Here is a 19,641-nt window from a genome sequence, read left to right on the forward strand (position 1 = left end):
TTTGTAAAATAAATATGTTGTTAGGGTCCAACCTGAGAAAAAGTCAATTAAATGCAAAACAAAATAATTTATATGTCACTGGAGTGATTATTTCAGATTTCTTAGACCCATTAGGTAAAGACAAGAAAAGTGCAAAAGAATGGATTGAATTTAGTAATCCTGAAGTTCCTTAAGGCTACACGCAGCAGTGGTAAGGCACCCCCCCCCAATATGGCTCGCAAACCTTCAATGCCCATGTGTTGTCCTTATTCTGAGTGGTGTCAGGACCATCTGGTGTGACAGTACATTGACCACACACATATCAACAAAGGATACAGTAGGCTCCTCCGGCATCCAAGGCACCGTTGGTCGAGATGGCGCAGACCGCCAGCACCGTCATGACGATGATGATGTATGCAACGACGAACATGGCCACAGTCTCGTACAAGCCAGCCTGGCCAACTGCGAAACCTACCAGAAGAGGGAAAAAGGCACAAAGGATTAGAGGCTCACCTCGAACTTCTCACCATCTTCCTCTTCATCAACGCGGCTGGATCATGAATACGGTGGAACTCAGGAACACCCGGAATCCCACCTGGGATGCTATGTGCCACAATGAGCAGCACCGATGAAATGAAACATACATTTAAAGACATTCAGGATCCTTAGGTATAACTGTAGGTGAACATTTCTTGCAGTGATTTCTAACTCCCTGATCCCTTCGCCTAAAATATTTTGAGGTTGCCACATGACTGCAAATGTTGGCTCGTAGCCTATCCTCTCTTTCTGCAACTCTGATGCCCAACACCGCACCATCATGCACTGCCCCCATGTAAAAGCACAAGTCACCATACAAAAAAACAAATTTAAAAAGAAGACCACAAAAATAAAGACCAAACTAAAGTATTTAGGATAATTTCGACCTTTCAAACAATTCTGAGTATTTCCAAGCACAATCCACCAATTGTAGCTGTGGTTTAAAATACTAGTCTATCCAGGAGAAGTGGTGTTCTAACAAGTGTTATTGCATGTTTGGGGATGCATGTTTGATGGTGGGTTTAGAGGCATGTTTGCTTTTTTGTAGGTCGATACTTTTTCATGCATTGTATTTTTTTGGTTTCATTTGTTTTAATTTTTTTCTTTGTAGCCTAGATTTCTGTAGTCCTATTCCCCAACTCAGAGCTTTTACTGTAGGGCCAGTAGTGCACTAAAACATGCAGCAGTTTGTGCATCGCGTACAAGTACTCATGGTAGGCGCAGAAGGTCTCCAGCCATGAGGGCAAGCATGCACTGATCGTTTCTGCTTACGACATCTCCACTGAGGCACTACCAGTGTGCATGGCAAGGGTCACCCTAGAATATGGGCACTTTTCCATTTCACCCTTGGGTATGCAGGCATTTAGTGTCTATTCAGCCCTGCTGCCCCACAGCCGTCAGTCATGTCCACCCAGTTCTGGATAGAGGGCCTCTCTCCCAGTGCCCAGTCATCTGTGCCGGTACCCGCTGGGCATGGCATCTGGCCAATCCCAGAAGGCTCTGGGTGCCTCTGCCTTAAAATAGGCAGTTGGTCCTTCAGTAAGTCTGGGTTGAACCTCAGCACACCCTGATTAAACCACATTAGATGGGCAGACAGACTAAGGATCAGGGTTGGATCGATGGATTTGTGCATAATGACGAACACTGTAGGAGACCTGGAGCTGTGGACGATTACATAGAAGTTTCAGTAGTCAGAGTGCCTGCTTCCTACTGAGAAGTGTTGTTTCCCTCCGAATAACAATATTGCAGCTCTGCTGAGAAGTGTCGGTTCTGTCCCATTAAAAGTATTGCACCCCTCCCTTTAGAAGTGGCAGTACTCTCTCATTAAATGTATTGCACCGCTACTGAGAAGTATTTGTCCTGACCCATTAAAAGTATTGCACCTCTGCTGAGAGGTAGTTGTTCTCTCCCATTAAAAGTATTGCACCTCTGCTGAGAGGTAGTGGTTCTCTTCCATTAAAAGTATTGGGCCTGTGCCAAGAAGTGCTGGTACCCTTCCATTACAAGTATTGCAGCCCTGATGAAAAGTGTTACTTCTCTCCCATTAAAAGTATTACAGCCCTGATGAGAAGTATTGTTTCTCTCCCATTAAAAGTGTTGCAGCCCTGATGAGAAGTATTGGTTCTCTCCCATTAAAAGTATTAAAGCCCTGCTGATACGTATTGGTTCTCTCCCATTAAAGGTATTGCAGCCCTGATGAGAAGTATTGGTTCTCTCCCATTAAAAGTATTGCAGCCCTGATGAGAAGTATTGGTTCTCTCCCATTAAAAGTATTGCAGCCCTGCTGAGAAGTATTGGTTCTCTCCCATTAAAAGTATTGCAGCCCTGATGAGAAGTATTGGTTCTCTCCCATTAAAAGTATTGCAGCCCTGATGAGAAGTATTGGTTCTCTCCCTTTAAAAGTATTGCAGCTCTGATGAGAAGTATTGGTTCTCTCCCATTAAAAGTATTGCAGCCCTGATGAGAAGTATTGGTTCTCTCCCAATAAAAGTATTGCAGCCTGATGAGAAGTATTCGTTCTCTCCCATTAAAAGTGTTGCAGCCCTGATGAGAAGTATTGGTTCTCTCCCATTAAAAGTATTGCAGCCCTGATGAGAAGTATTGGTTCTCTCGCATTAAAAGTATTGCAGCCCTGCTGAGAAGTATTGGTTCTCTCCCATTAAAGGTATTGCAGCCTTGATGAGAAGTATTGATTCTCTCCCATTAAAAGTATTGCAGCCCTGATGAGAAGTATTGGTTCTCTCACATTAAAAGTATTGCAGCCCTGATAAGAAGTATTGGTTCTCTCCCATTAAAAGTATTGCAGCCCTGATGAGAAGTATTGGTTCTCTCCCATTAAAAGTATTGCAACCCTGATGAGAAGTATTGGTTCTCTCCCATTAAAAGTGTTGCAGCCCTGATGAGAAGTATTGGTTCTCTCCCATTAAAAGTATTGCAGCCCTGATGAGAAGTATTGGTTCTCTCCCATTAAAAGTATTGCAGCCCTGATGAGAAGTATTGGTTCTCTCCCATTAAAAGTATTGCAGCCCTGATGAGAAGTATTGGTTCTCTCGCATTAAAAGTATTGCAGCCCTGATGAGAAGTATTGGTTCTCTCCCATTAAAAGTATTGCAGCCGTGATGAGAAGTATTGGTTCTCTCCCATTAAAAGTGTTGCAGCCCTGATGAGAAGTATTGGTTCTCTCCCATTAAAAGTATTGCAGCCCTGCTGAGAAGTATTGGTTCTCTCCCATTAAAAGTATTGCAGCCCTAATGAGAAGTATTGGTTCTCTCGCATTAAAAGTATTGCAGCCCTGATGAGAAGTATTGGTTCTCTCCCATTAAAAGTATTGCAGCCCTGATGAGAAGTATTGGTTCTCTCCCATTAAAAGTATTGCATCCCTGATGAGAAGTATTGGTTCTCTCCCATTAAAAGTATTGCAGCCCTGCTGAGAAGTATTGGTTCTCTCCCATTAAAAGTATTGCAGCCCTGATGAGAAGTATTGGTTCTCTCCCATTAAAAGTGTTGCAGCCCTGATGAGAAGTATTGGTTCTCTCCCATTAAAAGTGTTGCAGCCCTGATGAGAAGTATTGGTTCTCTCCCATTGAAAGTATTGCAGCCCTGATGAGAAGTATTGGTTCTCTCGCATTAAAGGTATTGCAGCCCTGATGAGAAGTATTGGTTCTCTCCCATTAAACGTATTGCAGCCCTGATGAGAAGTATTGGTTCTCTCGCATTAAAAGTATTGCAGCCCTGATGAGAAGTATTGGTTCTCTCCCATTAAAAGTATTGCAGCCTTGCTGAGAAGTATTGGTTCTCTCCCATTAAAAGTATTGCAGCCCTGATGAGAAGTATTGGTTCTCTCCCATTAAAAGTATTGCAGCCCTGATAAGAAGTATTGGTTCTCTCCCATTAAAAGTATTGCAGCCCTGATGAGAAGTATTGGTTCTCTCCCATTAAAAGTATTGCAGCCCTGATGAGAAGTATTGGTTCTCTCGCATTAAAAGTATTGCAGCCCTGATGAGAAGTATTGGTTCTCTCCCATTAAAAGTATTGCAGCCCTGCTGAGAAGTATTGGTTCTCTCCCATTAAAAGTATTGCAGCCCTGATGAGAAGTATTGGTTCTCTCCCATTAAAAGTGTTGCAGCCCTGATGAGAAGTATTGGTTCTCTCCCATTAAAAGTATTGCAGCCCTGATGAGAAGGATTGGTTCTCTCCCACTAAAAGTATTGCAGCCCTGATGAGAAGTATTGGTTCTCTCGCATTAAAAGTATTGCAGCCCTGATGAGAAGTATTGGTTCTCTCCCATTAAAAGTATTGCAGCCCTGCTGAGAAGTATTGGTTCTCTCCCATTAAAAGTATTGTAGCCCTGATGAGAAGTATTGGTTCTCTTGCATTAAAAGTATTGCAGCCCTGCTGAGAAGTATTGGTTCTCTCCCATTAAAAGTATTGCAGCCCTGTGAAAAGTATTGGTTCTCTCCCATTAAAAGTATTGCAGCCCTGCTGAGAAGTATTGGTTCTCTCGCATTAAAAGTATTGCAGCCCTGCTGAGAAGTATTGGTTCTCTCCCCTTAAAAGTATTGCAACCCTGATGAGAAGTATTGGTTCTCTCCCATTAAAAGTGTTGCAGCCCTGATGAGAAGTATTGGTTCTCTCCCATTAAAAGTATTGCAGCCCTGATGAGAAGTATTGGTTCTCTCCCATTAAAAGTATTGCAGCCCTGATGAGAAGTATTGGTTCTCTCCCATTAAAAGTATTGCAGCCCTGATGAGAAGTATTGGTTCTCTCGCATTAAAAGTATTGCAGCCCTGATGAGAAGTATTGGTTCTCTCCCATTAAAAGTATTGCAGCCCTGATGAGAAGTATTGGTTCTCTCGCATTAAAAGTATTGCAGCCCTGATGAGAAGTATTGGTTCTCTCCCATTAAAAGTATTGCAGCCTTGCTGAGAAGTATTGGTTCTCTCCCATTAAAAGTATTGCAGCCCTGATGAGAAGTATTGGTTCTCTCCCATTAAAAGTATTGCAGCCCTGATAAGAAGTATTGGTTCTCTCCCATTAAAAGTATTGCAGCCCTGATGAGAAGTATTGGTTCTCTCCCATTAAAAGTATTGCAGCCCTGATGAGAAGTATTGGTTCTCTCGCATTAAAAGTATTGCAGCCCTGATGAGAAGTATTGGTTCTCTCCCATTAAAAGTATTGCAGCCCTGCTGAGAAGTATTGGTTCTCTCCCATTAAAAGTATTGCAGCCCTGATGAGAAGTATTGGTTCTCTCCCATTAAAAGTGTTGCAGCCCTGATGAGAAGTATTGGTTCTCTCCTATTAAAAGTATTGCAGCCCTGATGAGAAGTATTGGTTCTCTCCCACTAAAAGTATTGCAGCCCTGATGAGAAGTATTGGTTCTCTCGCATTAAAAGTATTGCAGCCCTGATGAGAAGTATTGGTTCTCTCCCATTAAAAGTTTTGCAGCCCTGCTGAGAAGTATTGGTTCTCTCCCATTAAAAGTATTGCAGCCCTGATGAGAAGTATTGGTTCTCTCGCATTAAAAGTATTGCAGCCCTGCTGAGAAGTATTGGTTCTCTCCCATTAAAAGTATTGCAGCCCTGTGAAAAGTATTGGCTCTCTCCCATTAAAAGTATTGCAGCCCTGATGAGAAGTATTGGTTCTCTCGCATTAAAAGTATTGCAGCCCTGCTGAGAAGTATTGGTTCTCTCCCATTAAAAGTATTGCAGCCCTGATGAAAAGTATTGGTTCTCTCCCATTAAAATTAAGTATTGCTCCCAAGCCAAGAAGTTCTGGTACTCACCCTTTAAAGTGAAAGAGGTGCCCGGGAGCACCTGCCAATTTAAAGCACTGTTGATAACAATACAAAAAGAGGCAAAAGGGCAGCCTAGATGATGGATACATTATAAGCAAATAGGGCCGACCAAACACACATGAGCACTTAGGGACTAGGGAGTGCACAAACACTCCTCCTCCACCCGCCCATGCCCTACCCCTCCATGCACAAGCTGGCGATTGAAAAATAAAATGTTAGAGCATCGTTTTATTTTTCGTTTGCTGGCTCTCCGCCATACAGGTGGGTGACGCTCCTCCGCCATTGAGGAGGAGCCGCCACTGCTTTAAGTATCAAAAGAAAGTACATATCATGATGTCCCACAGACAATGTGGAATCTTCGACCACTGAACTGCTCTTCTTTAGCAAGTAAAGACGTCTGAAGGTTCCTAGTGGAATTATGTGGTTGTGGTTCAATACAACTGCTACCTTTTATCTTGGACCATAACAAAAAATAGGCGTATGCAAAGTTCATGTAATTTGCTTCTACATAATTATGTGAAATTTTTAACAAATGCAAATCCGTCACTCTGCATTGTATTTTTTTACAAAATGCGTCTTCTCATCAATTTTGGGCACAAAAATGCATTTACACAAAAGCACCACGAATCACTGCCCCTGATGTTCTGTTGTTCCCATGCATTTTCAGTAATTTTTTAATAAGTAACTATGCAAGTGGCGTAGTGGTGTATTTTCAGGAATTTCACTTAACAAGTGAAACACTAAATTCCCTAAATTATGCCAGAGTAAGGAAAATGTCACCCAGACCTAAAAAACACACACAAAAAAGAACATCCTTGAGTGTTGGTTATCCACTCCTGAATACTGTGATAAATATTTTGAAACAGACTGACACCAGTCAAGGAAAACTCTTAGAGTTGACCTACAGTTGTGAAGTAGCAAAACTGAAATGTTAGGCAATAAAAGCGAGAGGCAGTACCCCTGGGGGACAACATAGAGATGACACGACACAAAGCCACAGAAAGCTACTCACAATCTCCTGTTTGGTTACAGATGGCGCAAGCAAACAACTGATTCTGACACCCTGGCCACTTCCACCAGACAAGACAACAGGATGGAGTGGTTATAAGTGTGGGAATCACCAAGAGAGGAAGTAAGAACATCAAAACCCGTGACCTCATTACGTTGTAAAACCGCTCCTGCCTGTAACTCGAGTTATCGGGATTACAAGAAAGGTGGTAGTTCCGCTACATAAATGCATTCTGGGACATATGACGAATCAAACTGTGCCTTAATAAAAAAAATGGCCGAAAATATTGGAAGAAATGCAGAAACTTGTGTGCAAACACCGACTACCTCAATTGAATCCTATTCTTATTGGTCTATGCGGTAATGCAGTACTACCACACCTATTGGTGTAATGCAAAATTACAGCTCCCGGCCGTATCAACATTCCTAGGAAAACTACAAATGCATCAGAAGCCACTTAACATATATAGTGAAAGCCTCAATGGTGTGATGTGACTCCAATCATAAGTGTGTGGGAAATTACATCACCCTTTAACCCCTGAAGATGTCACAGGAAGTGACATCAATTGACCCGTGATCCCCATGACAAAAAGGAATATTTGAGTCCTTATAAGTGTGACACAAGAAAGATTGCACCTGCCCCATGTTTTACTGGGTATCGTCCATTTGTTGATTTTTATGAACCACTTCTTTAGCACACAATAAAAAATTAAGGTATTCTCGCACATCCTATAAGATGTTGGGCACAATTCAAGAAGGCATTATTGCACCTCGGGGGCCAGTAGGTGAGCAAATAGCACAATCCAAGAATGAACATTAATGTCAGTGATTTTGAATCACAAAGTGTAATTTAACCACTTAAATGGATTTATTCACAATTAAAAGTGCACCAGTAGAACAGAATTTTCCATGCGTGAGTATAATGCTCATATGGCTGGGGCGTGGGTGTTCCAGGGCAACATTACCTCCCAAAGTAACTTCCACGCGTGATAGTGGAGAAATCATTTAGCGAAGGCAAATGTTTTAACGTAAAATGTCTTCTTAAAGTGTTAGGTTCCCATACTCCAGGCTATATCTAACAACATTGCTTTTGAAATTTGATGGCTATTTATTTGGAGTTTTTCAAGCAACCTAAACTGCTAGGCTATTTTGTAGTGTAACATTTGTGCATACCCTTAGGTTTCTAGGATTTTGCTCTTTAACTCCCGTAAATATGCTTGTTAATACACTCGCCTTCACAGCCATAGACTTTTATCTTTGGTGCCTCCATTAAGCAGCAGTCCCTTATCTGCCCGCTAGATGTCAGAGCTCTTCCACGTTTGCAGTAAACACCTTCTAGACCACTGTTTCTCAAACTGTGGGTCGAGACACAGTGGTGAGTCGTAGGTCGCCAGACGATTTTTGTGGGTCGCTAAAGTCCAAGCAATAAATAAAGATGTCTTTAAATTCAGAATTTCCCTTATTACATACTTTTTCAAAGACAGAGGTCAAATGTCAGGCTATTTCTTCTGACAAATTTCTGCTTATTTTTTTAACATGGGGGTTGGTATTTAAAAACTCCTCTCACTTTGCAGTGAGGGAAGGAAATGTAAAGTGAATTACGTGAAAGGAAAGGCAATAGGATGCCATTTTTGTAACTTACAACACAACGTAAATATCTATAAATAAACTGTGCACATTCAGCATTTAGGAAAAGCAAAAATCAAGTACATTTTTCGTAATTCTAAAGTGTGATAAAACTAAGATTTTATTAGGATTAAAACAAATCAAGACGTTTTACTTTGTGATGCACAAATTATAAATTTTTACTGAATACCGATTTCAACACATTATTAATTGTGTACAAAATAGTTTATCAGTAAAACCGTAAGCCTGTACACATTTAGTGGTCATTACAATGGAAGATCTGCTCTGTGTAAATGACAGTGCGCTACACATGATACATTAAAATATCGCCACCTCATGTCCATTCAAGCTAGGTGGGTTGCAAATGTTTGTAATTGTGAAAATTGGGTTGTGGTTCCAAAAAGTTTGGAAAGCACTGGTATGGGTGTCTTAGCTACTGGAAACCAGACCCAGGGGAGTGGAAGTTTGAGGTGCAGATAAACAGTGGGGCAAACTGGCCTCTACCAGCCCCCCCCAATTGTGGGTGTCAGCCCGGGCTGAGACAGCTTCCTGGGCACACACAACCACACCCGAGTACTTCACAGTTCTTTAAAAGACCATTTACTTGCTAACGAGGCTTTGTTGTGTTTCACCCCTTCTTAGAACCCCTGCATCTCCACTCTGCATATTCCTGGACAAATCAGAAATTTTTGGTAGCCCCCACCCCCCCCCCTGAAATTTGGCTCTACTTGCGCCTCTAGCACAGCAAGCCACAATCACTCACCTAACAGAGATAATAACATCTTTGAATGGTAAATGCACTAGCTGTTTCCTCCCTAGCCTAGATTGGTTTCAGTAATGTAATACAGAAGAATTTGCTATAAAATCAAGGAATTTGATTTGGATTTGTCTCCACCTAAACTGGGAGCCTGCCAGAGTTCTTCGGTTTTACTTTCTCTCTACCACCAATGACACAGTCACAGAGTTCCTCTTTCTGTTCTGCATTCTTTGCACATAAAATGGCACCTTCCCAGAGTTCCTCTTTCTGTTTTACATAAGGCTCGCCTCTTTGCAAGGTCTTTACAGTAGAGGATTGTTAATTGTTAGAAGAAATACTCTGCAGCCTTCAAATATATTCTGTGAACAAACAAGCCATTAATAGCATCATTGTGCATTTTAGTAGGCCTGGGTGTAATTCACGGAGTTCCCCTACGCGGAACTCTGCAAAGTGATCAAAAACTCTGCTGCACTACGCGGAGTTACGCAAGCGACGAGTGTGTTAGGAGAGTCCATATGCAATGATTTTTAGCACTGGACATTTGTACGCGCTGGAAAATCAACACAAAAAGCACCATGCGCAGCGCAAGAGGCTGCTGATTTTTGCTGCCGCTTGAGTAGCTGTTCTACTTGAGCCGCAGCTTCCTCAACGCGAACGGAAGGTTTATCAACGTGAGCAGTAGCAGCCATCGCGACCGCCTGTGCTGAGAAATCTTTCTAGAAGGTGGTCTGGTGTAAGATTTTTCTTACTTGCACTTCTTGCCAACTTAACACTGGGAGCATGTGGGAGGAAAAAACTCTGCCCCGCATCAGAACTCTGCCCTCTACGTGGAGCGAAAAAAGACTCTGTAAACTCCACGAGCCAATTGGAATTTCATGCCCAGGCTAATATTTTAGCTCCTCCTTATCTCTCATATTCGAAAAAACACTGATGGTCTTCCCCAAAAAGCTGCTGAAAGGCACTAGAATCTGCAAAACGGGAAACATCCTTTACAACGCAACTTTTACCACGCAGTGCTATTACAACGCAGGTTTTACAACGAAAACTATTACAACGCATTGCGCTGGGGGGTGCTCTAGGATAGGGAATAGATTTAATTTACTATCCAATACCTTCCCTAGTGTCCACGGGGACTAGAGTTGGAATTGTAAATTAAACTATTCACTATCCAGCACCCCAAAGCGCTATGCGTTGTAATGGTATGCGTTGTAAAAACTGCGTTGTAACAGCAGGTTTGGTAAAAGCATGCGTTGTAACGTCATACAGCCCTGCAAAACACATCAATGTTCTCATTTATTTGTGAATGTGCAATTACATTAAAAAGCATTTCCAGATATGTATAGAGACCACCATATCCGCCAAACACCAGCTCATGCTGTGCTAACTGAAGGCTATTCTGCTCAAAGCAGACTTTAAACTGCCCATGCCGTCCTCACATAACATCTATACAGGCGCAATGCTCTGGTCGACAGCGTACCAGATGCAACTGCCCGTGTAAGAAAATTATGCTGGGGGAGGCCAAATCTCACTTGCGCTCGTCAGCTTGCACTTTATGGAGCCTTGTGGGATATAAATTCTGCCATGCGGCAATTGGTTGGAAATCTGGCCAGATACCAATGTTAAAGAGTAACACAGAGTGACCAAAATTCAACTTATTCCATGGATGGAATGAAACCTTCTGCCCACCCCTACCTGTGACCCCAATGAACTCCACCCCTACAGAGTTACTTGCACTGCGGGTATGAGGAACTCCATGGTGGTCACCAAAGCTGCATCTGTCCCTCTGTCTATCGGTGAATTTGACCACCGTTGTGTGCCTGCATGTGTGTATGTGCGTGTGTATGTATGTGTGTCTGTGCACATGTCTCAGTTGATATACATTCTAGGACACATGTTGGCAAGGGCTGGATGTCTAGTGATATGTTTACATAAGTACCAATAATGTCCTGGGACTTTTGTAAGCGTGTCTTGCTCCACGAGTCGGCTTAGATGCCTATAGGTATGTAACTCTCTCTGCATCCAAGACAAATATGTGCATGAGATTGTGTCACTGTGCGCATGTACTATAAAACAAGCATTTGCAATGCAACAGGTCTCACATTACTGAAAGTTTGAGCTATTGGCGTTGCAAATGCTAAAGTTTTTTCTGTGGTTAAAAAAAAATCCCAGCAGTAGCATAAGTAATAAAATAAAATCCACAAAGAACGAAAAGGGTGCAGTACCACAGGCTCTTACTAGGTGTCCCTGTGGAATTGTAAAAGGACCTCTATTAGGCATATAAGATACTGCACCCTTGCTTATACTGCTGCAGGTATATTTAAAAAATAAATATAATTAAAAAACATTATTATTTGCAACGCTAATAGCTCAAACTATAAGTAACATGAGTCCTATTGCATTGCAAATGCTAGTTGGGTCTTTCAGGGCAGCTCCTCCCGTCTCTGGAGAGATCAGCTGCCTCGCTCACAGGCTGGCCTTCTCCGGATCTTCAGTTCTTTCAAGCACTGTGGGAACATCAGCTCAAGGTACAGCACCATGTCTAGCTGATGCTGTAGAGATCTAGCATTCATTAATGGCCCTGAAGGCCCAGGACCAATGGCAAACCGGACGCTTTTGGAAAAAAACAAGTGCCAATCAAACAATGTGTCACCTGCAATGTTCCTTTGCCAAGCCAACCAGAGCAATGTTCTGGCTACTGTTCTAGGCTTCCTGGTGGAAGGAGGGCTAACAGCACAAGATTGTCGTGATATGGACGAAATATGGCAGGCAACATCACAAGTAGGTTTGAACAAATTCAGGCTATATTTGGGGAGCAGAATGTCTAGGCAGTAGCTAACCAGGTATCAGATACTCTTTTATTCCATACCTCCGGCAAGAATGTGGATTCCATACCTCTGGTATGCATGTGGACTCCATACCTCTGGCGTGAATGCAGATTCTACACTTCTGGCATTAATGCGGATTCCAGACAACTGACGTGAATGCGGATTCCATACCTCTGGCATGAATGCGAATTCCATACCTCTGGCATGAATGCGAATTCCATACCTCTAGCCAGCATGTGGATTCTACATCTCTGGCATGAATGAGGGTTCCATACCTCGAGCATGAATGTGGATATTATCAGGCATATGCATCAAAGCTATTCGCGATTGCAAAAGGTGCGATTCGCAAAAATCTGCTGTTTGCGATTGCAAAATTAGCTTTTGCGATGCATCAAGGTGAATTCGCAATTAATTGCAAGTTTTCAAATTGCGATTAAATGTAAGGAATCTCATTTTGCGATTCCTTAAATGCAATGCCAGAACCACTTTGAAGTAGCGATTTCGCTACTAGGGGTCGCAAATTACCATGAGGTTGAACTTCATGGTAATTTGCAAAAACTTTGAAAAATGCACTAAAGCGAATTTTTCAAAGTTGTAGGTTACACACACACATGTCCTAAGGACATGTGTGTGTGCAACATTTGTGCACAGATCAATTTCAGGGGTGCAACAGGGTGTCCTTTTGACACCCTTGCACCCTTAAAATTGCATGCGCAATTTGCGAGTACCAATTGGTATTCGCAAATTGCGCATGCAATTTCCTATTCATTCCTATGGGCCAGTAGGCCCATAGGAATGAATGGGAAGCCATTTCTTATTTGCAAATCGCAATTTGCGACTCGCAAATAAGGAATGTGTAGGAATCTCTATTTTTAAAGCGATTCCAACATGCATAGGCTTTTGCGAGTCCTTAATTGCGATTCCTTAATAATCGTAATTAAGAACTTGCAAAATCCTAGCTTGTTGCATGTGCCTGCATACCTCTGGCGTGAAACCAGATTCTATACCTCTAGCATGAATGCGGATTTCAGACTTCTGGCATTAATGCGGATTCCAGACCTTTGGCATGGATGCGGATTCCATATCTATAGCATGAATGCAGATTCCATACCTATGGCATAAATATGGATTCCATACCTCTGGTATGAATGCAAATTCCATACCTCTGGCATGAATGTGAATTCCATACCTCTGGCATGAATGAGGGTTCCATACTTCAGCCATGAATGTGGACTCCATACATCTGGCTTGAAACCAGATTATATACCTCTAGCATAAATGCGGATTCCATACCTCTGGCATGCAGTCAGATTCCATACCTTATCTTATTACTATGAAATTATGTACACTGAATTTATGAAAATGTTTTTAAACTATGGATTAGTTTAATTTTGTTTAAATTTTGAGTGTACTTTTATGATTTTAATTAATCGAATAAAGTGGATTGTCTGTCTTTCTGTCCATACCTTTGGCTTCAATGTGGATTCCATACCTCTGGCATGAATGCGGATTCCATCCCTATGGCTTCAATGCGGATTCCATACCTCTGGCGTGCATGCGGGTTCCATACCTCTGAGATGGATGTGGATTCCATACCTTTAGTATCAATGTGGGTTTTATACCTCTGGCATGAATGCGGATTCCATACCTATGGCTTCAATGCGGATTCCATACCTCTGAGATGGATGCGGATTCCATACCTCTGTTAACAATGTGGATTCTATACCTCTGGCATGAATGCAGATTCCATACCTCTGGCATGAATGCAGATTCCATACCTCTGGCATGAATGCAGATTCCATACCTCTGGCATGAATGCAGATTCCATACCTCTGGCATGAATGCAGATTCAAAACCTCTGGCAGAATGCAGATTCAAAACCTCTGGCAGAATGCAGATTCCATACCTTTGACATGAATGCAGATTCTATACCTCTGGCATGAATGCAGATTCAAAACCTCTGGCAGAATGCAGATTCCATACCTCTGGCATGAATGCAGATTCAAAACCTCTGGCAGAATGCAGATTCCATACCTCTGGCATGAATGCAGATTCAAAACCTCTGGCAGAATACAGATTCCATACCTCCGGCATGAATGCAGATTCCATACCTCTGGCATGAATGCAGATTCAAAACCTCTGGCATGAATGCAGATTCCATACCTCTGGCATGAATGCAGATTCCATACCTCTGGCATGAATGCAGATTCCATACCTCTGGCATGAATGCAGATTCCATACCTCTGGCATGAATGCAGATTAAAAACCTCTGGCAGAATGCAGATTCCATACCTCTGGCAGAATGCAGATTCCATACCTTTGGCATGAATGCAGATTCTATACCTCTGGCATGAATGCAGATTCCATACCTCTGGCATGAATGCAGATTTCATACCTCTGGCATGAATGCAGATTCCATACCTCTGGCATGAATGCAGATTCCATACCTCTGGCATGAATGCAGATTAAAAACCTCTGGCAGAATGCAGATTCCATACCTCTGGCAGAATGCAGATTCCATACCTTTGGCATGAATGCAGATTCTATACCTCTGGCATGAATGCAGATTCCATACCTCTGGCATGAATGCAGATTCCATACCTCTGGCATGAATGCAGATTCAAAACCTCTGGCATGAATGCAGATTCCATACCTCTGGCATGAATGCAGATTCTATACCTTTGGCATGAATGCAGATTCAAAACCTCTGGCATCACTGTGGATTGCAGCCCAGAAACCCTAGGAGAGTTTAACTCTTATGGAGACTCCAAACTGAAGTGCCTCAAAAGTGTTAACAATCGAGCACCACCACAGGTGCACCGGTCATGTGGCCGCATGAGCTGGCTGATTTTAGACAAATTTCGAAATGTACATAATGTGTATGTCTGTGGAATACAAAATTACATTGAAACCTCTTCTTAGTTCAGCAGCTACTCTTTATTAGGGCAATCAATCAATGTATTTCAGCATACATCCCTTCATTCAGGGGAAAACCCCTTCATGTAATTTAGGGTTTGCAGGGGACAGGACTGTTCCAATGACACATGAGCGGGAAGAACTTAAACCACGTTTTATGAAACATTGTATTCATTTCCCAAAATACATCATGAGAAGTCAACGTATACAATCTGCATATGAGATCATCTTCTCCAACATATATTTATTTATTTATTTATTTTTCACATTTTTAAAGCGCACTGTTACCCGGAGGTGTCCTGGCGCTGTATGACAAAGGGTGCATGTGTTGCATTTGTTGCCTTTAGGGCGGTCAGTTAGTAAAAAGCCAGGTCTTTAGAGCTCTTCTGAACGATAGCAGGTCTTGTGTCTGTCTCAGGCTGGGCGGTAGAGCGTTCCATGCCTTGGCCGCTCCCAAGGAAAAGCTCCTACCCCCCCAGCGAGCTTTCCTTACTCTGGGGATTACCACCAGCCATTGCTCAGCTGATCTAAGAGCTCTTACTGGTTTGTACCAGTGGAAGAGCGTAGTCAAGCAATGAGGGCCCAGGCCGTTGAGTGCCTTGAAGACGGTGCACAGAGATTTGAATATTATTCTTTTCCGGACTGGGAGCCAGTGTAGCCTCACCAGGTCCCGAGCCACCGAAACACGTTTAGGCGTTCCTGTGATCAAGCGGGCGGCTGCGTTTTGCAAAATTTGTAGTTTATTGAGAATACTCTGTTGTGCGTTTAGGAGCAGACTGTTGCAATAGTCTAGGCGTGATAGCACTAGACTAGTAACCACTATTTTTTTATGCTCTTCTGTAAGAACCGGTAAAACTTTCCGTATTGTTTTCAGCATAAAATGGATGGATGAGGAAAGGGCATTTATATGGGGCCTGAAGGATAAAGAGTCATCCATCATGACTCCCAGATTTTTAACTTTCGTGGCCGGTGTCGGAGGCGTCCCCATTTCCTCTGGCCACCAGCGAGGAGACCAGAAATTATCTCTGGCTCCAAAAAGCAAGACTTCAGTTTTCGCTGAATTTAGTTTTAGGCAGTTGCCTGCCTTCCAGGAACTGACTTCCCGCATACATCCTCTGAATCTGTCTGCTGTGTTTACTGTTTCCCCCGGAAGTAGAGAAACCACTATCTGGGTGTCATCAGCATACGAAGTTAATTGGAAGCCAAAGGATCTGATCACTGGCGCCAAGGTGGAAACATAAACATTAAAAAGGGTGGGGCTCAGGGAGGACCCCTGAGGGACGCCACATGGAAGTACAAAATGGTCGGACTCAAAGGTGCCTAATGCAACCTTTTGAGTCCTTCCAGATAGGAAGGCATGTAGGATTTTAAGGGCCTTACCTTGTATCCCACAGGCCCTCAACCGGTCCACCAAGATTTTATGGTGGACCGTGTCGAAGGCCGCAGACAAGTCTAGCAAAATCAGAGCTGCTCTGCCACCTGAATCCAGTATAGATCTTATATTCTCTACCGATTTGGTTAGTGCCGATTCGGTGCTATGACCTAGCCTAAAACCTTGCTGCGAGGGGTCTAGGCACTGACCAGCTCTCAGGAAGGTGCTCAACTGAGAGTTTAGGATACCCTCCATAATCTTTGCTGGAAAAGGAAGTCTGGCAATAGGTCGAAAGTTGTTCAAATCGGTTATGTCCAGGTTCGGTTTTTTGAGTAACGGGAGAATGGAGGCCTGTTTCCAACGAGATGGAAATTCTCCTCTGTCCAGCATAGCATTGAAAAGAGGGGTGAGACCAGCGGCCATGGCCGTGGGGGCTAGTTTGGCCACCGTGGCAGGGCAAGGGTCTGAAGGAGATCCGGATTTTAACCTTAAAAGTCTGATCGTGATCTCCTCCTCATTGGTCGGGGCAAAATTGGGGAACGTCATATTGACACCGTTGCTTTCCATAAGAGCAGCAGGGGAACCTAATATCACTTGCTTGTCTAACGGCAGGAATATCTCTCTTACCTTGTTCTGGAAGAACTTGGCCAGGTCTTCGCAAAGTTCCTTGCTTGGGGGAATCTCTACTGGCTTGGGGGCCATCAGGGACGAGACTGTCTGGAAGAGCTCCTTAGGGGAGTTGCTGGCTTCCTCAATGCGAGTAGAGAAGTAATCATGTTTCGCTTTTTGGATCGTCCGTTTGTACTCGCTCATCTCAGCATTGAGTAGCTTTCTATCCTCCTCTTTATAGTTCTTCCGCCATGTTCTTTCAATTCTTTTGCAGCGAATTTTATGGTCCCTGATCGACTCAGAAAACCAGGGGGCTGAAGGACTTAGACGTGTAGAGTGGTAAGTTCTAGGAGGCGCAACGTGGAGGCAGGCTGCCTCAAGCCAGTTCGTAAAGCTTGTGGCGGCTTCTTCTACCTCGGCTGGCTAGAGTAATAAAGAAGTAAAAACTCCCAAGGGAGTCAAGAACAGAGTAATTCACATAAGTCTTTACAATATCAGGACAGGTGTGGCACCTAACACTCCACTCGAGCCTCTCAGGACGATCCTCTAATTAAATGTGCTAGCTTATCTTATAATCTACCTATGTATTTATTCATGAGCTCATTTGTACCCACTCTAGGTGCAATTAACCATGTCTACCCTAAGCATTGATTTCCTCTGTTATGTCAATGCACCATGTATAATTATTGCTCATCACCCCATAGAAAACAGACCCTGCTACAGTCCATCTTGCCAGGGCCCACTATTGTGGGACTACAGGCTCCAGCAGCTGGTGGGTGTTTGCAGGAACCAAGAAATCTGGGGGAGAGGGGTGAGGCGCTGTTCACTTGTGTAACGGACAGAGCACAAGTCCTAAAAAAAGAAGTGGGGGGACGCTGACATCCCAAAAGGTGACTTGCACCATCAGATTCATTGCCTCCCCTCGCTCACCCCTTAGGTGCCATTGCATCAGAGAAGCCTGTAGTGTGTTTATCTAGGGACCTGTATCGATACTCCTATTTCTGACCCTTGCCCAGTTATAAATCACTAATATCCATACAACGGCACAGAAACCCGTTTCATAAATTAGTCATAGCGCATGCTGTCACATTAAGCAAGCACTATTCCTCCAGCCCCCTAGAAAGCACACCGAGTTCTTAAACAAATCCAAGCCTCGAGCAACCTGGGAAATCCCCGCCTGCCATGTTTTGATTTAGTCCAAGAACTCCTGTAAAGCACTGCAAGAACGCTCAGTTCTTAGTGACATCCTTATTGACGTCTTATGTCCATCCTTACGTCAAACCCAGCACCTCTCAGGTATAAATATACCAACGCTGTCCTAAGCAGAGACACGGTGGTGATAAACCTGGAGCAGTGACTACTTGCCAGAGAGCCCAGCTGATGCGAGAGCCCACGGACGCTGCCCCTCCCCTTTTGACGCGCTGAGGAAGACGCTGTCTTTTCTCTTGCCGAGAAATCCAGCCTCCAGCGTTTCCAGCTCACCTTCGCGCGTGACTGGGATACCGAGTCCTGAGAAAGAGATACCAGACCTCCAGCCTTCTAAATCCCGGGTACTGAACTGACTAAAACCTTATAGAGAATTCTTGAGTCAGATTCTTGGCAAAACAAACTTAACTTAAACTGCTACTTACTTACTCCCTCCCATGTATTAGGCTTAGGTAAGGTACACCGGGGTAGGCGTAGTTAGAAGCACCAGTTGAGTACGATTAGTCAATGTATATATGTATGTATATCTTTTATCCATTTTAAAGTATCATATGGCTAAGAAACCATATCAATGCTTTTACAGTATTATTTCATGATCCTGCTTTTACTGTATGCACTTTACTTAACTATAAGTATTGCAATTGTAGCGATTCATTTCTCTTGTATGAGAAAAGAGACTGATCAATAAATAACACCTTTTATTGAAAACGCCCGTCTCTTCTTTTCTCTGCAATCTGGTGAAACTAAGTATGCACGTATTGACTGAGTAAAATAGCTGTCTATTGTTTTCACACGACTCTAGAGATACACTCTTGATCAGGGAGAGCAAAGTTGTCATGTTCTATGGTTGTCAGAAACTAAATCCCTTCTTGTCTATCCAGGGAGGTTAAAATCCTCCTCGCCTATTCGAGAAAGTTTCTAGTGAACTCTGAGCTAGCTGGCACACAAAACTTAAGTCTAATATCGTCAGTAGAAGACCTAGTTAACCTCTGTCCTACGTCTATACTATTGAAGATATTATTCCAATGCGCAGAGCCTATTGGGAATATAGGAACTACACTACAAGCCAGCGCGTGAGTTGCATTCTGAATGAGCTCCGATCTCGCCCCAAAGAGGCCAAAGAGTGAATGTGTGGCTCCATTTGCTCCAGTTATCGAGCTCCCGGTAAAATAAGTTGGGGACGCCGTCCACCCGTGTGGTTCCCCGACTCGAGCCCTGGTAACTGATGCTTTGGGATGCAGGAGGCCAAAGCATTTGTGCACATAATGTAGGGGGCGGGGTACATGCAGGAGTTTGAGTGGGCGTGGCCTGCCGGCCGTCACTTTCAAAGGCCATCTAAAGTAAATAAATAAGAAGCATTGGTCATTAATGCCCCATCCAATCGTGTGGCACTCTCATCAGGGAAGCTGACCACCCAGGCTCACATAAGTGGTGGAAAGGTAGTGAAAATGGGCGGCCGCTCGTTCTCCCATTTGGGCACCAAATCCTGGAATGCCTTGCCTGTGAGGCTGAA

The 19,641-nt window shown here is 43.3% G+C and overlaps 1 protein-coding gene across 1 annotated transcript in view; it reads right to left on the bottom strand.

Moving 5' to 3' along the window:
- Positions 1-19,641, bottom strand: part of LOC144790700 (solute carrier family 12 member 9-like) — a 525,473-nt gene that overhangs the window by 417,247 nt on the left and 88,585 nt on the right. The window contains exon 2 of the mRNA XM_078665423.1: positions 316-450. Within this exon, the coding sequence (XP_078521549.1) occupies positions 316-450 (135 nt within the window). The remainder of the gene's footprint in view (positions 1-315; positions 451-19,641) is intronic.

Source organism: Lissotriton helveticus, chromosome 11 (assembly GCF_964261635.1).
Source record: "Lissotriton helveticus chromosome 11, aLisHel1.1, whole genome shotgun sequence".
Taxonomy (NCBI): domain Eukaryota; kingdom Metazoa; phylum Chordata; class Amphibia; order Caudata; family Salamandridae; genus Lissotriton; species Lissotriton helveticus.